This window comes from Notothenia rossii, assembly GCF_949606895.1.
Source record: "Notothenia rossii genome assembly, chromosome: 1".
Lineage (NCBI taxonomy): Eukaryota > Metazoa > Chordata > Actinopteri > Perciformes > Nototheniidae > Notothenia > Notothenia rossii.
Window position 1 is genome coordinate 87540171 of NC_136912.1, and position 15377 is coordinate 87555547.

At 39.4% G+C, this 15377-nt stretch overlaps 1 protein-coding gene and 1 pseudogene across 3 annotated transcripts; both read left to right on the forward strand.

The window, feature by feature from the left end:
• The first annotated feature begins 29 nt into the window (after positions 1–29).
• Positions 30–6234, forward strand: LOC307019750 (duodenase-1-like; annotated as a pseudogene). The gene is made up of 7 exons (XR_013810601.1): positions 30–50; positions 1077–1337; positions 1432–1573; positions 5104–5260; positions 5380–5515; positions 5678–5931; positions 6039–6234. The product of XR_013810601.1 is annotated as a duodenase-1-like (transcript).
• A 4273-nt stretch (positions 6235–10507) lies between these two features.
• On the forward strand, positions 10508–14217 carry LOC307014061 (uncharacterized protein). Of its 2 annotated transcripts, none has more exons than XM_079641747.1 (8): positions 10508–10962; positions 11050–11194; positions 11319–11451; positions 11745–12005; positions 12100–13034; positions 13159–13291; positions 13581–13841; positions 13934–14217. In XM_079641747.1, exons 1-8 carry the CDS (start codon positions 10905–10907, stop codon positions 14096–14098), a joined length of 2091 nt encoding a protein of 696 aa, XP_079497873.1. In that variant the 5' UTR covers positions 10508–10904; the 3' UTR covers positions 14099–14217. The 2 variants fall into 2 exon arrangements, with proteins under 2 accessions (XP_079497873.1, XP_079497874.1); XM_079641748.1 differs by having other exon boundaries at positions 10511–10962; positions 12961–13034.
• The last annotated feature ends 1160 nt before the right edge of the window (positions 14218–15377 follow it).

Here is a 15377-nt window from a genome sequence, read left to right on the forward strand (position 1 = left end):
ACACATGTCAAAACAACTGCATCGCCACAATGACACAGGAAATGATGCAAGTAATAGGTTTATAAAAGATCTTTGTGAAAATGGATGGGGAGTGACATGGAGGAAGAGGAGGAATTTATAAATGTATGTCCTAACACATAGTATTTACATGATGTGAAGATAAATAGATGGCAATCGTATTGTGAAGTTCGAACTCTGCAGTAAAAAGGTTCCACTTGACAGCGGGCTGATCATCCTGTCGCCACGATGCGTGGGCTCTCCAAGTTTCTGCTTCTTTTTCTTCTGGCATGCCAAGATCAAAATGGTAAATTGTTCTGATGACTTTTCTTCATCCTGAAAATGAAATAATAACCAGTTTTAACTCTTTGTTATTTTATTCATATGATTACAGTACTTGGAAGTAAAATCATAAATGGGACAACTGCCGACGATAAGTTGATGAACTATATGGTATCGGTGGAGGAAGACAGTAAACACATATGTGGAGGATTCCTTGTCAGCAAACATTTTGTTGTCACCCATGGGGGGTGTGAATTGTAAGTTACTCCTCCTTTTCTAGCTAATGTTTTGTTGTTTGATGTAAAAAACATGTTTCATTTGTTCTGTGTTGTCACAACTTTACAAAATACAACAATAACCTCTCACTGATGTCTTTTTCAGTGATGAAGACGGAAAAGTAATGGTTATTCTCGGCACCCACGATCTCAGTAATCCTCGCAATCAAATAAAAAGACACATTAGATCCACATGCAAACCCCCACCTGGAATTGGGACTGACATCATGCTCATTGAAGTAAGTTTATTCAGCCCAGTAGTTCCTTGGTTTGAAGAAAATTAAACAACTGAGTTTAATTTCAGTGAGGGTAAATGTAAATAAACGGGGGGAAGCAAAAAGTATTAAATATTCCTGCTTATAATATTTACACAGCACAACCAAATAACTGTTGATTTACTGTAATCATAATAACCTTTATTGAAGTGACTCATGTGCTCCAACAAACCAATTTGTACCTGACATATGATGTAGAGTAAGACTGTGTTTTGAAAAACTGCTTTTTGATTTTATTCGTCTCAAGATATATCGAACAAAACCAGAAGATTTACAAAAAGAAATTGAACTTCAAGACCCTGAAACGGATGTAAAAGAAAATGAAAAGTGCCAAGTAGCCGGATGGGGTCCAGTGGAGAACGATGGATCTGATCATGACGATCAGCTCAATGTGGTGAACGTGACTGTCATCAGCCCGAAGGCTTGCAATGATCAGATTCCTGGACTTCGTGCCAATGCTATCTGTACAGGTGGAAAACAGACAACAGACAATGGAGGATTTTGTAAGGTATGTTTCAGAGATACATTTGTTTCTTATTCCAAAAGAAGGTATAACATCATGCATAATCTTTTTAACAAATAAAGATATTTCCTGCTCACAGAGTGATGCTGGTGGACCCCTCGTGTGCAAGGGGAAAGCTGTTGGAATTGCGACTGTCGACGACAAATGTTCCTTCCCCGGTTTACCCAACGTCTACATTGATATCTCAAAATACCGTTCCTGGATTGACGACGTATTAAATGGTAAGAAGATTTTTACAGAAGAAGTGTGTTAAAACAATGAAAGAAAGAAATTAACTTGTGTTTTAACCCAACAGGAAATAAATAAGTTATTTAAAAAAAACCGTTTAAATATAAATATAATATATAAAACATGTTGATGTTCTATATAGCTCAATTAAGCTATATAACATCAGCAAACCATAGTGAAGGCCCTATGACATCGCTAAGAAGCTATTCCAGGTTTCAAGATATGAATGCCATCCCATTAGACTATAAATAAGATAACTTAATATAATAGATTAAAAATGAAACAGTCCTACTATTGGTAAATCACGTACATTATGGAGAATAACCATTCAGGAAAGAGAAAAGGTTGTGAATGATAGTGTTCGTAATATTATATTTATCATTATTTATTTATTTCCTCTTTTCCTAAATAAGGGCAAAGGGCAGCAATTGAAACGCTGTTTGCATACGTGTGTGGCATACAGCAGTATACCAAGACGATAAGACACGTTGTATGACACTTTACTTGAAGATATGAGTCTCTCGCGTTTTTGTCTACCATGTGTTGCATTACACTAAACCACATTATTTCTTCAATGAAGCTCTTGTTCACATACATGTGATGTAACCTATTGGAAAGAGGAAATATATAATTCTTTCAAGAATTTGCAAGATTTAAATCTAAGCACTAACATTAAAATAAAACACAAGTTTGTAAGAATTCAACACACACACACACACACACACACACACACACACACACACACACACACACACACACACACACACACACACACACACACACACACACACACACACATTCTGACAGAGGCTGCAATGTACCAGCGGTGGAACCAGAAAATGTCTATTTGTAGCTTTTTTTTCAAAATGTCTACCTATATGCTAAACAACTTGAACATTTAATTGTAATATTGAACACTGTGACACATACAGCAATGTTAACCCTTAAACCATTGGGGGCCTCAATAAAGCCGTTGTCTTTAACACTAAAAGTTTCTTGCATCTATTATGAAAGCCTGTTTTGAACATGAAAGTTACACGGGTTTTGTAATCCAACCATCCTTTTACGAAAAAGGGCGTATTTCATGAATGTTGTCACAGATAAAGCATGAACACTTCACTTTGAGATATCATTAAAATCAGTGGCACAGCTGATTTTACCATTCATTTGCCCATGCTCACTAACCCTGCCCTAAATGCTAGGCAAGAGGTCACTGTAGCTGTCCAACGACCCTGTAGATTACTGGAACAATTGTATTGCAGGCATTCAGTTCATGATTCAAGATACACACAGGTGGATCCCACCGGAGGCCAACAATCACATAAAGTGGGAAACCACATAAACAGGAAGTCAATGAAACAAGGTGAGTGCTTTTTACAAAATAAAACAGGAAACAGAAACGCCAAGGTCATGAAATAACCCCAGGATAAAATACCTCCAAATCACAAACACAATAGCCAAATACAAAAAGTATCACGAAGAAATAAGGAGAGTTATAGGTGCCAAACAACATAATATTAAAAACGTATTTATGCCGAGGGCAGGTGCCGGATATCTTGTTTGTCATGCTGCCTTGAATGAAGTGTTTTTTATTCTTTAGAAAGAGGAAATTTAAATACATTTGTATCTTCATTAGAATTTACTTTCTTACAAGACAGGAAATCCTTAGTTATTAATGTCATTAAGTGACTGGTAGGGCTTTTTAAGAAATCTTCATATTCGAGTAAAGGCCTACAATTTGCACTGCATATTCATTTTGTTTATTTTTTCAATATCCTTGCAACCATAACTGTTATGCCTGGTTGCCAATGAGCCTGTAAGATTAGATCAATTCATGTCTGTCTGGAAACATTGAACATTAACTGTGGCTGTGCAGATCATTTCAGTTTTAAAGATATGTGCAGATGTTGATGAATGCAGTCGCATCACTTGGTCATGTCCCCAACATGTTAGCTTTTAATATAGAACAGGGTCTTATAATTTAAGAATATATTTATCATAAATGTTATTTGTATAGAGCCAAATGAAAAGGACTCTACTAAATGAACATATACCTAGAAGCCTACTCATGTGTATGTGGATAGATGTTGTCACCTTAAGCAACCGTGTCACATGCAGTCTCAAGACTTTGCAGATATAGTTGGAATTGATATGAAGGAAGCGACCATTCACCCCCAATTTAGATTTTACATTTAGATCATTTTTCTGTGAAATGATGATCAAAGTGATTAAATAGTGTTCGTTTCACAACTTTGATGTTTGCTCAGAAGTGAAGCAGGAAACCCGTTTCTGTGGTTCAGCTGGTTTGTTGCAGATTTCACAAGAAATGTTTGAGTGGGCTGCTTTAACAAAAAAAAACCTGCAAAATGGGGACTAATGAAATATGTTAGTGCAAACTTGCAGGCAAACATTGCATGTTGATGTGGTCAGAATTCAAAATAATCGATGTGTTAAAGGCCCCATCATTTGCTTTCCGGGTATTACCCATCCCCTTGTGTGTTATGTAGCTTTTTCTGCACGTAAATAGTCTGCAAAGTCACAAACCCTCAAAGTACACCCTGTAGCGAGTAAAACTCTAACACAGAAAAGACGTGTCCATGCTGCCCCAGAACGCCTCGTTGTACATTTTTATTTTTCCATTTCCATTCCGGGGCCTATTGATGTCACTAAGTCCAAATGGACCAATTGGCGCAGCTATAGAACAATAGGCACACTCTCTGCCAGGGTGGACTCGCGAGCAGCTCACGAGTCCACCCCGCGAGGCTACTGGAGCGGACATTGTGAGGTGGATTTCCCGCTGTGTTTCCCTGGATGCTGGATATAGACCAAGTGCCATGCCAGCGGACACCGCGGTGCTCAGGCTAAGCTCCGCGGTGACCGCTGGCATGGCACGCAGACCCCACGCAGCAACAAGGAAGCGGCACCAGTAATCCACCTCTCACTGTCCGCTCCTCAAGCCTCACAGGGCGGAGCAACGAACCAACGCAGCAATCTCATCTGTTTGTTATAACTGGTGTCCTTTTCTGGTTGCTAACAAACGCCATTGTAAAAAATTAACACTGATGTTCCGCTGTAACGGTGGAGGACTCATCAGAACAGAGTGAGCGAGCTAACCAATCAGAGCACAGTGGGCTCATATGGAGGGGGGGAACAGGAGCTCCAACAAGCCGTTTAGGACAGAGAGTGAATACACATACTATACAGAGATGCTGTATGAGAAACCAATGTGATTTTGTAAAATTGAACATAGTAAATCTATTCTAGTAGACCTCAACAATGGAATTATGGTCAGTAGAAATGGCCATGACATGGGACCTTTAATCAGACAAAGTGCTGAATAAAACGATTGACTTAATGCCCCGAAGATCAAAGGCAAGTCATTTGTCTTGCAGGCATCATGCATGCTCTGCACAAACTCCTGCTTTTTCAGGTCCTGACATCTCTCGGACAAAATGGTAATACTCTGAACTCTGTTTATTATGCTCCAATCATTAACTGAAATAAACCTATGACCTTTTACTTATTTCAGCAAATAGTTGTAGCATAACAAGCAAAAAAGAAATAGCCCCAGATGATACGTTCAAGTTTTTGTTCTCCCTGCAAAAAAACGAGAAACATGTGTGCGGAGGATTCCTTATCAACGAAGACTTTGTGCTCACTGCTGCGCACTGTAGCCCCGAGTGAGCATAACTTCCTTTATCCGCCATCTTTGAATCATTGAATTAGAAAGCAATTTGAAAAGTCTTCAAGATATATTGGCCATCTTTATTTTCAACATTGAATATTATCTTTCATTCAGGAATCCGGACAGGGTGGTTGTTGGCACTCACGATCTCAGAAAAGTTGCCGATGAAAATGTAAGAGACATTGAAAAGAGATACAAACACGGATCCTATTACCAAGTAAACGGAGGTTATGACATCATGCTCCTCAAAGTAAGTACACTTTTTTTTGATCAAATTGAATAATTTAACTTTCAGCTTCATTTTCAGCCATGTTTTGTTACACTGAAGTCTGAAGAATAAAAAAAGCATTATCTGATATTACAGACATTGCTAGATTTGTGAGATTTACTTTGAGATTTTTTTCATCTCCAGCTGACGAGGAAAGTTGCCGGGAACAAAAAACAAATCATTGCCCTTCCTCCTTCTATATTATGCACGTTAAAGAAAAGAAAACCTGCCATGTTGCTGGATGGGGTGAAACAGAGACTGGCGGTGGAGTTGTTGATAGGCTGATGGAGGTGGATGTGTCTGTCATAAACCTGAACACATGCTCTGAGTCATGGGATGGTATTCCGCCTGATGTTATCTGTGCCGGTGGTTATGGCAGTGACAAAGGCTTCTGTCAGGTATGATTTATCTTTGTTGATGTAAAATGTAAGATGGTATAAAAATGCTTTAAAAAAAAAAAAATTAAAAAAGAAAATCAATAATGAGTAATATTCCTTGTTCACAGGGTGATTCTGGTGGTCCTCTGGTGTGCGACGGGATAGCTGTTGGTGTTGTGTCTTTCAACTCCAACAGAATCTGTGACTACCCAAATAAACCCAACGTCTACACAGAGATCTCCAAATACCTTGTCTGGATCAAGAGTATCATCAATGATAAAGCTTAATATGCAATTTCATAAAGCTTTGCTTCAGCACACTTTGAATGTACAGGACTGTCTCAGAAAATTAGAATATTGTGATAAAGTTCTTTATTTTCTGTAATGCAATTAAAAAAACAAAAATGTCATACATTCTGGATTCATTACAAATCAACTGAAATATTGCAAGCCTTTTATTATTTTAATATTGCTGATTATGGCATACAGCTTAAGAAAACTCAAATATCCTATCTCTAAATATTAGAATATCATGAAAAAGTATACTAGTAGGGTGTTCAACGAATCACTTGAATCGTCTAATTAACTCGAAACACCTGCAAGGGTTTCCTGAGCCTTGAAAAACACTCAGCTTGGTTCAGTAAACTAAATCACAAGTATGGGGAAGACTGCTGATCTGACTGCTGTCCAGAGGACCGTCATTGACACCCTCCATCAGGAGGGTAAGACACAAAAAGAAATTTCTCAAAGAGCAAGCTGTTCACAGAGTGCAGTTTCAAAGCACATCCACAAAAAGTCTGTTGGAAGGGGGAAATGTGGCAGGAAACGCTGCACAACCAAGAGAGATGACCGCAGCCTTAACAGCATTGTGAAGAAGAGTCGCTTCCAGAATTTGGGGGAGCTTCAAAGACAGTGGACTGAAGCTGGAGTCCAGGTATCAAAAGTCACTGTTCACAGACGTGTCCGGGAAATGGGCTACAATAGCCGTATTCCCATGGTCAAGCCACTTCTGAACTCAAGACAACGGAAGAGGCGTCTGACTTGGGCTAAGGAAAAGAAGCACTGGACAGTTGCACAGTGGTCCAAAGTCCTCTTTTCAGACGAAAGCAAGTTTTGTATTTCATTTGGAAGTCAAGGCGCCAGAGTCTGGAGAAAGGCTGGAGAGGAGCAAAATCCAAGTTGCTTGAAATCCAGTGTGAAGTTCCCACAGTCAGCGATGGTTTGGGGAGCCATGTCAGCTGCTGGTGTTGGTCCACTGTGTTTCATCAAGCCCAGAGTAAATGCAGCTGTGTACCAAGAGATTTTAGAGCACTACATGCTTCCGTCTGCTGAAAAGCTCTATGGAGATGAGGAATTCATTTTCCAGCATGATCTGGCACCTGCCCACAGTGCCAAAACCACCAGTAACTGGTGTACTGACCATGGCATTACTGTCCTCGATTGGCCTGCAAATTCCCCTGACCTGAACCCCATAGAGAATATGTGGGGTATTGTGAAGAAGAAGCTGAAAGACACCAGACCCAACAATGCTAATGAGCTAAAGGCCGCTATTGAAGCATCCTGGGCATCCATAACACCTCAGCAATGCCACAGGCTGATTGCCTCCATGCCACGCCGCATTGATGCAGTAATCCGTGCAAAAGGATTCCCAACCAAGTACTGAGTGCATTAATGGACATTTTCAAATGTTTGATTGTGTTTTGCTGTTATAAATCTTTTTTTTTTACTTGGTCTGAGGAACTATTCTAATTTTTTGAGATAGGATTTTTGAGTTTTCTTAAGCTGTATGCCATAATCAGCAATATTAAAATAATAAAAGGCTTGCAATATTTCAGTTGATTTGTAATGAATCCAGAATGTATGACATTTTTGTTTTTTTAATTGCATTACAGAAAATAAAGAACATTATCACAATATTCTAATTTTCTGAGACAGTCCTGTATTTAGGAGGGGAGGCTGTGTCTCAGCTGCTCTGTCAGTGTTCTCTCTTTAACGGAAAAGCTAAATAAAGCAAATGTCTCAAATGCTGTTTTCTCTTTTCTTTATCCGAACACATGAGGTTTGAATCTCTTATCGGAAAAGGTTTTACTTCAGCAAACATTCATTGTAATATTGAGGCTTTGTGGTGTCACAGATTGGTCTATCAAGGTTTATTTCCTCAGTATACATTCATTTTGTATGTTTAAATAATCATAATAATGAGATCCTGCACTTGGAGAGGTTGAGCATGTGACGTCACCATAGTTTCAATGTCAGATTATAAGCAACTTTTAACACTCATAGAACGCACTTCAACAGAATGAACTAATGTAAACAAATGGCAAACAGTATCAGAAATCTAACTCAGCGGAAATTGTTTTACATGCTTTTATTACTAGTCGCTTGGAATACTGCAATTCTCGTGGTCTCCAAAAAAAACCTTTAAAGAAATTGCAATCAATTCAGAATGCTGCGGCCTGGATTTGAACAAACACAGAAAAAAGTGATCACATGTTCCCTGTGCTGGCAGCACTGCACTGGTTACCGTTGTCTTTCCGAGTTGATTTTAAAATGCTTTTAATTATTTACAAGGCTTTACATAACCCGGACCCTACACACATCTGGGACTGCCTTTCTTTTGACAACCCAACAAGGACACTCAGATCCTCCGATGCATTTCGTTTAGAAGTACCTAAAGCAGGGGTCGTCAACCTTTTTGATATGAAGTGCCATTTAAAAAAAAAAATTGTCATCAGCGTGCCAACTATCGAGAATTATCAACGGGGGGGGGGGTTGAGGAGCTTAACGCTCGTCAACTATCAGCAGGAGGGCGGGGGAGCCTTGCTGCGGGGAAGCAGTGTCGCAACATACACGATGCCGAATTTAACAAACAAATGTAAGTAATTGGTTTAAACGGCATAATAATAAGGACGATCGTCCGTTCTGTGATTCTCCAGAGCACACATGTTATGATATTAGGGTCGCGTTGGGTCATGCAGAGTGAGATGAGATCGCTGTCCCTTTAAGAGAGAGAGATAGAGAGAGAGGGGTGTGGCTTGTGCATGTGTTTGTGGATGGAAGAGCGACAGTGAGCGAGCGTGTTTCTGGAAGTGAAACGCGAAAGCAGAAAAACAGAGGTCTGTGATCTATTTTGTGAAACAGAAGAACAGCTAAATAAATGCAACGGCCTCCCAAGAAGAGCTCACCTCTCTCCAGTCATTTAAGCTAAAGTGGGTTATTGAACCTGAAGCTTGTTGCTTCTGCCCACCTCGACTACGGTCTGGAAGCCGACAGGAAAGTTCAACACACAGATGGCCAGTCCGCCCCCTTTGTAGCATATTATTTCGATGAGAGATGAGCAGATCGCCACTGGGCTTTCAACTGAATGCCCAGCCACGCAAAAACTGCGGCATTTGTACAGCTCCTTATGGGTACTGCAATTAGTGAAGTGCTTTCCTCCGTGTTGAAACGATCAGCACTGCACCAGGGAGGAAAGCGGCAGAAAGTCACCTGGAGATAAAGAGAGCGGGGGCTGCGTTGCGTGCATGGCTTCCTTCTGCAGGTAACGGGAGACGCGCTCTGGCGGCGGTCTCGTTCAGGATCCGAAAATACAATTTAAATATTTTGCACACTTATTCCACTTATTCCTAGTGTGCCACTGGTTACGGTGCCGCGTGCCAATGCTGGCACGCGTGCCAGGGGTTGCCGACCCCTGACCTAAAGTAATACACCAGACATCTGGGGAGGCTGCTTCATGTTTTTCCCATTGGATCTTAGAAAAGCAAACTCCATTGCAGTTTTTAAAAGTAAATTGAAGACCTATCTTTTAATTTGGAGTCATTTTAGAGGTATCACTGTTTATGTGTTATTGTTTTATGGTTCTGTGATATAACTCTGTCTGTTTGTTTATAACTTGTTTTTAATTATGTTCCTACTTCTTTATTTTGTATCTGAAAAGCAGCTTAGGCTGCATCTTGCATTAAAGGTTCTATAATAATGATAATAATAATAATAATGCATTTTATTTCAAACAACACACTTCAAATATATAAAACACAACATTAATTACAGATTAAAAGCAGTTCTGAAGAGGTGCTATATTAAAATGTATTATCATTATTATAAATAAATAGAAAAACGCTTGCTGCCATTATGTGGAGTACAGTATATCAATTAAGTATAACATGTGGTGAAGGTTTCAATAGACTAATACAAACATACTATTAAGGTCTAATGATGCTCAGTTACAAAAGTGCTGGTTAGCAATAGGTGTGGTTTTCAATATGAATAGCTATTTACAGAGAGAGGGGAAAAAAAGGACTTAATGTTCCTCAATATTTCACTGCATGTCAAAATTGGGTTAACAGTCATAAGTTTCTGTGTGTACGATGAAATAGTGGCTTTAAAATGTGACAGAGGCAACCAAATGTAGGCTTTACAGGCTAAAAGAAAACCCCTAGCGGGTCACTTTTATCCACTTCTACATATGCTTGTGGGAAAGTCCTGGTTACTGGACGCAGCCTGCCAGTTTCACTAACGGCAGCAATGTTGCAGGATGCAGGTTTGCCTTTTGGCCGTCCGACTGAGGGGGGCCCGTTCGGGTGGGTAAAGGACGTTAATGCATAACCTTTACTTATAATTTGGTCCAAATCCAGAAAACTCATAAAACAACTTGTATGTAAATAACCCCTTCCATCTCCATGTTAAAGTATTTATTTTGTGCCAATATCAATAGAAATAAAGCTGAACAAATTAAGAAATACATTTGAAATGATACACATGTCAAAACAACTGCATCGCCACAATGACACAGGAAATGATGCAAGTAATAGGTTTATAAAAGATCTTAAATGGATGGGGAGTGACATGGAGGAAGAGGAGGAATTTATAAATGTATGTCCTAACACATAGTATTTACATGATGTGAAGATAGATAGATGGCAATCATATTGTGTAGTTTGAACTCTGCAGTAAAAAGGTTCCACTTGACAGCGGGCTGATCATCCTGTCGCCACGATGCGTGGGCTCTCCAAGTTTCTGCTTCTTTTTCTTCTGGCATGCCAAGATCAAAACGGTAAATTGTTCTGATGACTTTTCTTCATCCTGAAAATGAAATAATAACCAGTTTTAACTCTTTGTTATTTTATTCATATGATTACAGTACTTGGAAGTAAAATCATAAATGGGACAACTGCCGACGATAAGTTGATGAACTATATGGTATCGGTGCAGGAAGACGGTAAACACATATGTGGAGGATTCCTTGTCAGCAAACATTTTGTTGTCACCCATGGGGGGTGTGAATTGTAAGTTACTCCTCCTTTTCTAGCTAATGTTTTGTTGTTTGATGTAAAAAACATGTTTCATTTGTTCTGTGTTGTCAAAACTTTACAAAATACAACAATAACCTCTCACTGATGTCTTTTTCAGTGATGAAGACAGAGAAGTATTTGTTGTTCTCGGCACCCACGATCTCAGCAAACCTGGCTCTAAAATAAAAGAACAAATTAAATCCACATGCAAACCCCCACCTGGAATTGGGACTGACATCATGCTAATTGAAGTAAGTTTATTCAGCCCAGTAGTTCCTTGGTTTGAAGAAAATTAAACAACGGAGTTTATTTCAGTGAGGGTAAATGTAAATAAACGGGGGGAAGCAAATAGTATTAAATATTCCTGCTTATAATATTTACACAGCACAACCAAATAACTGTTGATTTACTGTAATACTGCTCGTAATAACCTTTATTTAAGTGACTCATGTGCTCCAACAAACCTATTTGTACCTGACATACAGTATGATGTAGAGTAAGACTGTGTTTTGAAAAACTGCTTTTTGATTTTATTCGTCTCAAGATATATCGAACAAAACCAGAAGATTTACAAAAAGAAATTGAACTTCAAGACCCTGAAACGGATGTAAAAGAAAATGAAAAGTGCCAATTAGCTGGATGGGGTCCAGTACAGAACGATGGATCTGATCATGTCGATCAGCTCAATGTGGTGAACGTGACTGTCATCAGCCCGAAGGCTTGCAAAGATCAGATTCCTGGACTTCGTGTCAATGCTATCTGTACAGGTGGAAAACAGACAACAGACAATGGAGGATTTTGTAAGGTATGTTTCAGAGATACATTTGTTTCTTATTCCAAAAGAAGGTATAACATCATGCATAATCTCTTTAACAAATAAAGATATTTCCTGCTCACAGAGTGATGCTGGTGGACCCCTCGTGTGCAAGGGGAAAGCTGTTGGAATTGCGACTGTCGACGACAAATGTTCCTTCCCAGGTTTACCCAACGTCTACATTGATATCTCAAAATACCGTTCCTGGATTGACGACGTATTAAATGGAAAAATCATAAATCGGAAAATTTTCGACGCTAATTTGATGGAGTATAAATCGATCAGGGACGGACTGGGACTAAAAATCAGCTCGGGACTCTCGACCGGCCCACCTCGGTACCGCCGGCCCACCTCGGTACCGCAAGTAAATACCGCTGGTAAATTGTCAACGGGCGGAGGGGGGGTGCGGGTTGCTAGTGACTTATCCGACCGGCCCACCTCGATACCGCAAGTAAATACCGCTAGTAAATTGTCAACGGGCGGAGGGGGGGTGCGGGGTGCTAGTGACTTATCCGACCGGCCCACCTCGATACCGCAAGTAAATACCGCTAGTAAATTGTCAACGGGCGGAGGGGGGGTGCGGGGTGCTAGTGACTTATCCGACCGGCCCACCTCGATACCGCAAGTAAATACCGCTAGTAAATTGTCAACGGGCGGAGTCGGGGTGCGGGGTGCTAGTGACTTATCCGACCGGCCCACCTCGATACCGCAAGTAAATACCGCTGGTAAATTGTCAACTGGGGGGGGGGCTTTTACACTTATCCGACCGGCCCACATCAGTACCGGCCCATCGGGATTCATCCCGAACATCCCGATGGCAAGTCCCAATGGCAAGGCTACCAGAGCGGACACCGATACCAGTCCGCCACTGGTATCGGTGCAGGAAGACGATGGACACAAAAAAACTGTCGACGATAAGTTGATGAACTATATGGTATCGGTGCAGGAAGACGATGAACACATATGTGGAGGATTCCTTGTCAGCAAACATTTTGTTGTCACCCATGGGGGGTGTGAATTGTAAGTTACTCCTCCTTTTCTAGCTAATGTTTTGTTGTTTGATGTAAAAAACATGTTTCATTTGTTCTGTGTTGTCAAAACTTTACAAAATACAACAATAAGCTCTCACTGATGTCTTTTTCAGTGATGAAGACGGAAAAGTAATGGTTGTTCTCGGCACCCACGATCTCAGCAAACCTGGCAATCGAATAAAAGAACACATTAAATCCACATGCAAACCCCCACCTGGAATTGGGACTGACATCATGCTCATTGAAGTAAGTTTATTCAGCCCAGTAGTCCCTTGGTTTGAAGAAAATAAAAAAACTGAGTTGAATTTCAGTGGGGGTAAATATAAATAAACGGGGGGAAGCAAAAAGTATTAAATATTCCTGCTTTTAATATTTACACAGCACAACCAAATAACTGTTGATTTACTGTAATAATGCTCGTAATAAACTTTATTGAAGTGACTCATGTGCTCCAACAAACCAATTTTTACCTGACATATGATGTAGAGTAAGAATGTGTTTTGAAAAACTGCTTTTTGATTTTATTCGTCTCAAGATAAATTCAAGAAATCGAGAAAATCTACCAGAAGAAATTCAGCTTCAAGACCCTGAAACGGATGTAAAAGAAAATGAAAAGTGCCAAGTAGCTGGATGGGGTCCAGTGGATAACAATGACAATGGCCCTGTCGATCAGCTCCATGTGGTGAACGTGACTGTCATCAGCCCGAAGGCTTGCAAAGTGCAGATTCCTGGACTTCGTGCCAATGCTATCTGTACAGGTGGACAACCGACAACAGACAATGGAGGATTTTGTAAGGTATGTTTCAGATACATTTGTTTCTTATTCCAAAAGAAGTTATAACATCATGCATAATCTTTTTAACAAATAAAGATATTTCCTTCTCACAGAGTGATGCTGGTGGACCCCTAGTGTGCAAGGGGAAAGCTGTTGGAATTGCGACTGTCAACGACAACTGTTCCTTCCCAGGTTTACCCAACGTCTCCATTGATATCTCAAAATACCGTTCCTGGATCGACAAAGTATTAAAGCGAAGAAATGTTTGTAAAATGTAACAATATTTCAAAAAGCTTTGCTTCAGCACACTTGTATTGTATTTGGTAGAAGAGGGTGTGTCTTAGTCACTGAGTGTTTGCTCTTTAATGCAATGGCAACATTAAAAATGTTTCTCAAATATCGTTTTCTCTTTCATTCAATTCATTCAATGAAACAGATTGGATTGTGCAGGCAGATATGTATTTATTGAGCTGCTTAGTCAGAGAAGCAGGTCAGCCAAGACACTCATACAAGGGGATTAACAGATGATTTTTTCACAGAAGAAGTGTGTTAAAAACAATGAAATAAATAAATTAACTTGTGTTTTCACCTAATCGGAAATAAATAAGTTATTTAAAATATTAAATAATATATAAATATAATACATTTTGATGTTCTATATAGCTCAATTAAGCTATATGACCTTAGCAAACCATAATGAAGGCCCTATGACATCGCTAAGAAGCTATTCCAGGTTTCAAGATATGAATGCCATCCCATTAGACTATAAATAAGATAATGTAATATAATCGATTAAAAATGAAACAGTCCTACTATTGGTAAATCACGTACATTATGGAGAATAACCATTCAGGAAAGAGAAAAGGTTGCGGATGATAGTGTTCGTAATATTATATTTATCATTATTTATTTATTTCCTCTTTTCCTAAAAAATGGCAAAGGGCAGCACTTGAAACGCTGTTTGCATACGTGTGTGGCATACAGCAGTATACCAAGACGATAAGAATCGTTGTATGACACTTTACTTGAAGATATGAGTCTGGTGTCTTCTGACATCAACACTCATATCTGAGGTTGGAAACTGTGGTTACTGAGGTTCAGCTCGTTTGTCACACAAGTCAAAGAAATGTTTGATTAGGCTGTGTCACGGGAGGCAAAAATGAACCATGTCCTCATTAGTTCATCTAAATAATGATGAATAAATACGACCATTTGATAAAAAACAAAACCAAATTCAAAATATTGTAGTATTTGTTTCCTATGGTAACGGTCTTCAACAGGGTACACAAAATGATATTTAAGTCATTATGAGAAATGCAAAATATATATTTCTAGTGATAGTTAGTAATCAAAACAGTGATACTTGATTCTTAAAATGGCAGTTTTATATTGACATTTATTGCAGTTTCAACAGGAGAATTTGAAAATATTTTCAACATAACTGAGGAACTCAGTTACATGTTTGAGCGTTTCTGTCTACCATGTGTTGCATTACACTAAAACACATTATGTCTTCAATGAAGCTCTTGTTCACATACATGTGATGTAAACTAGTGA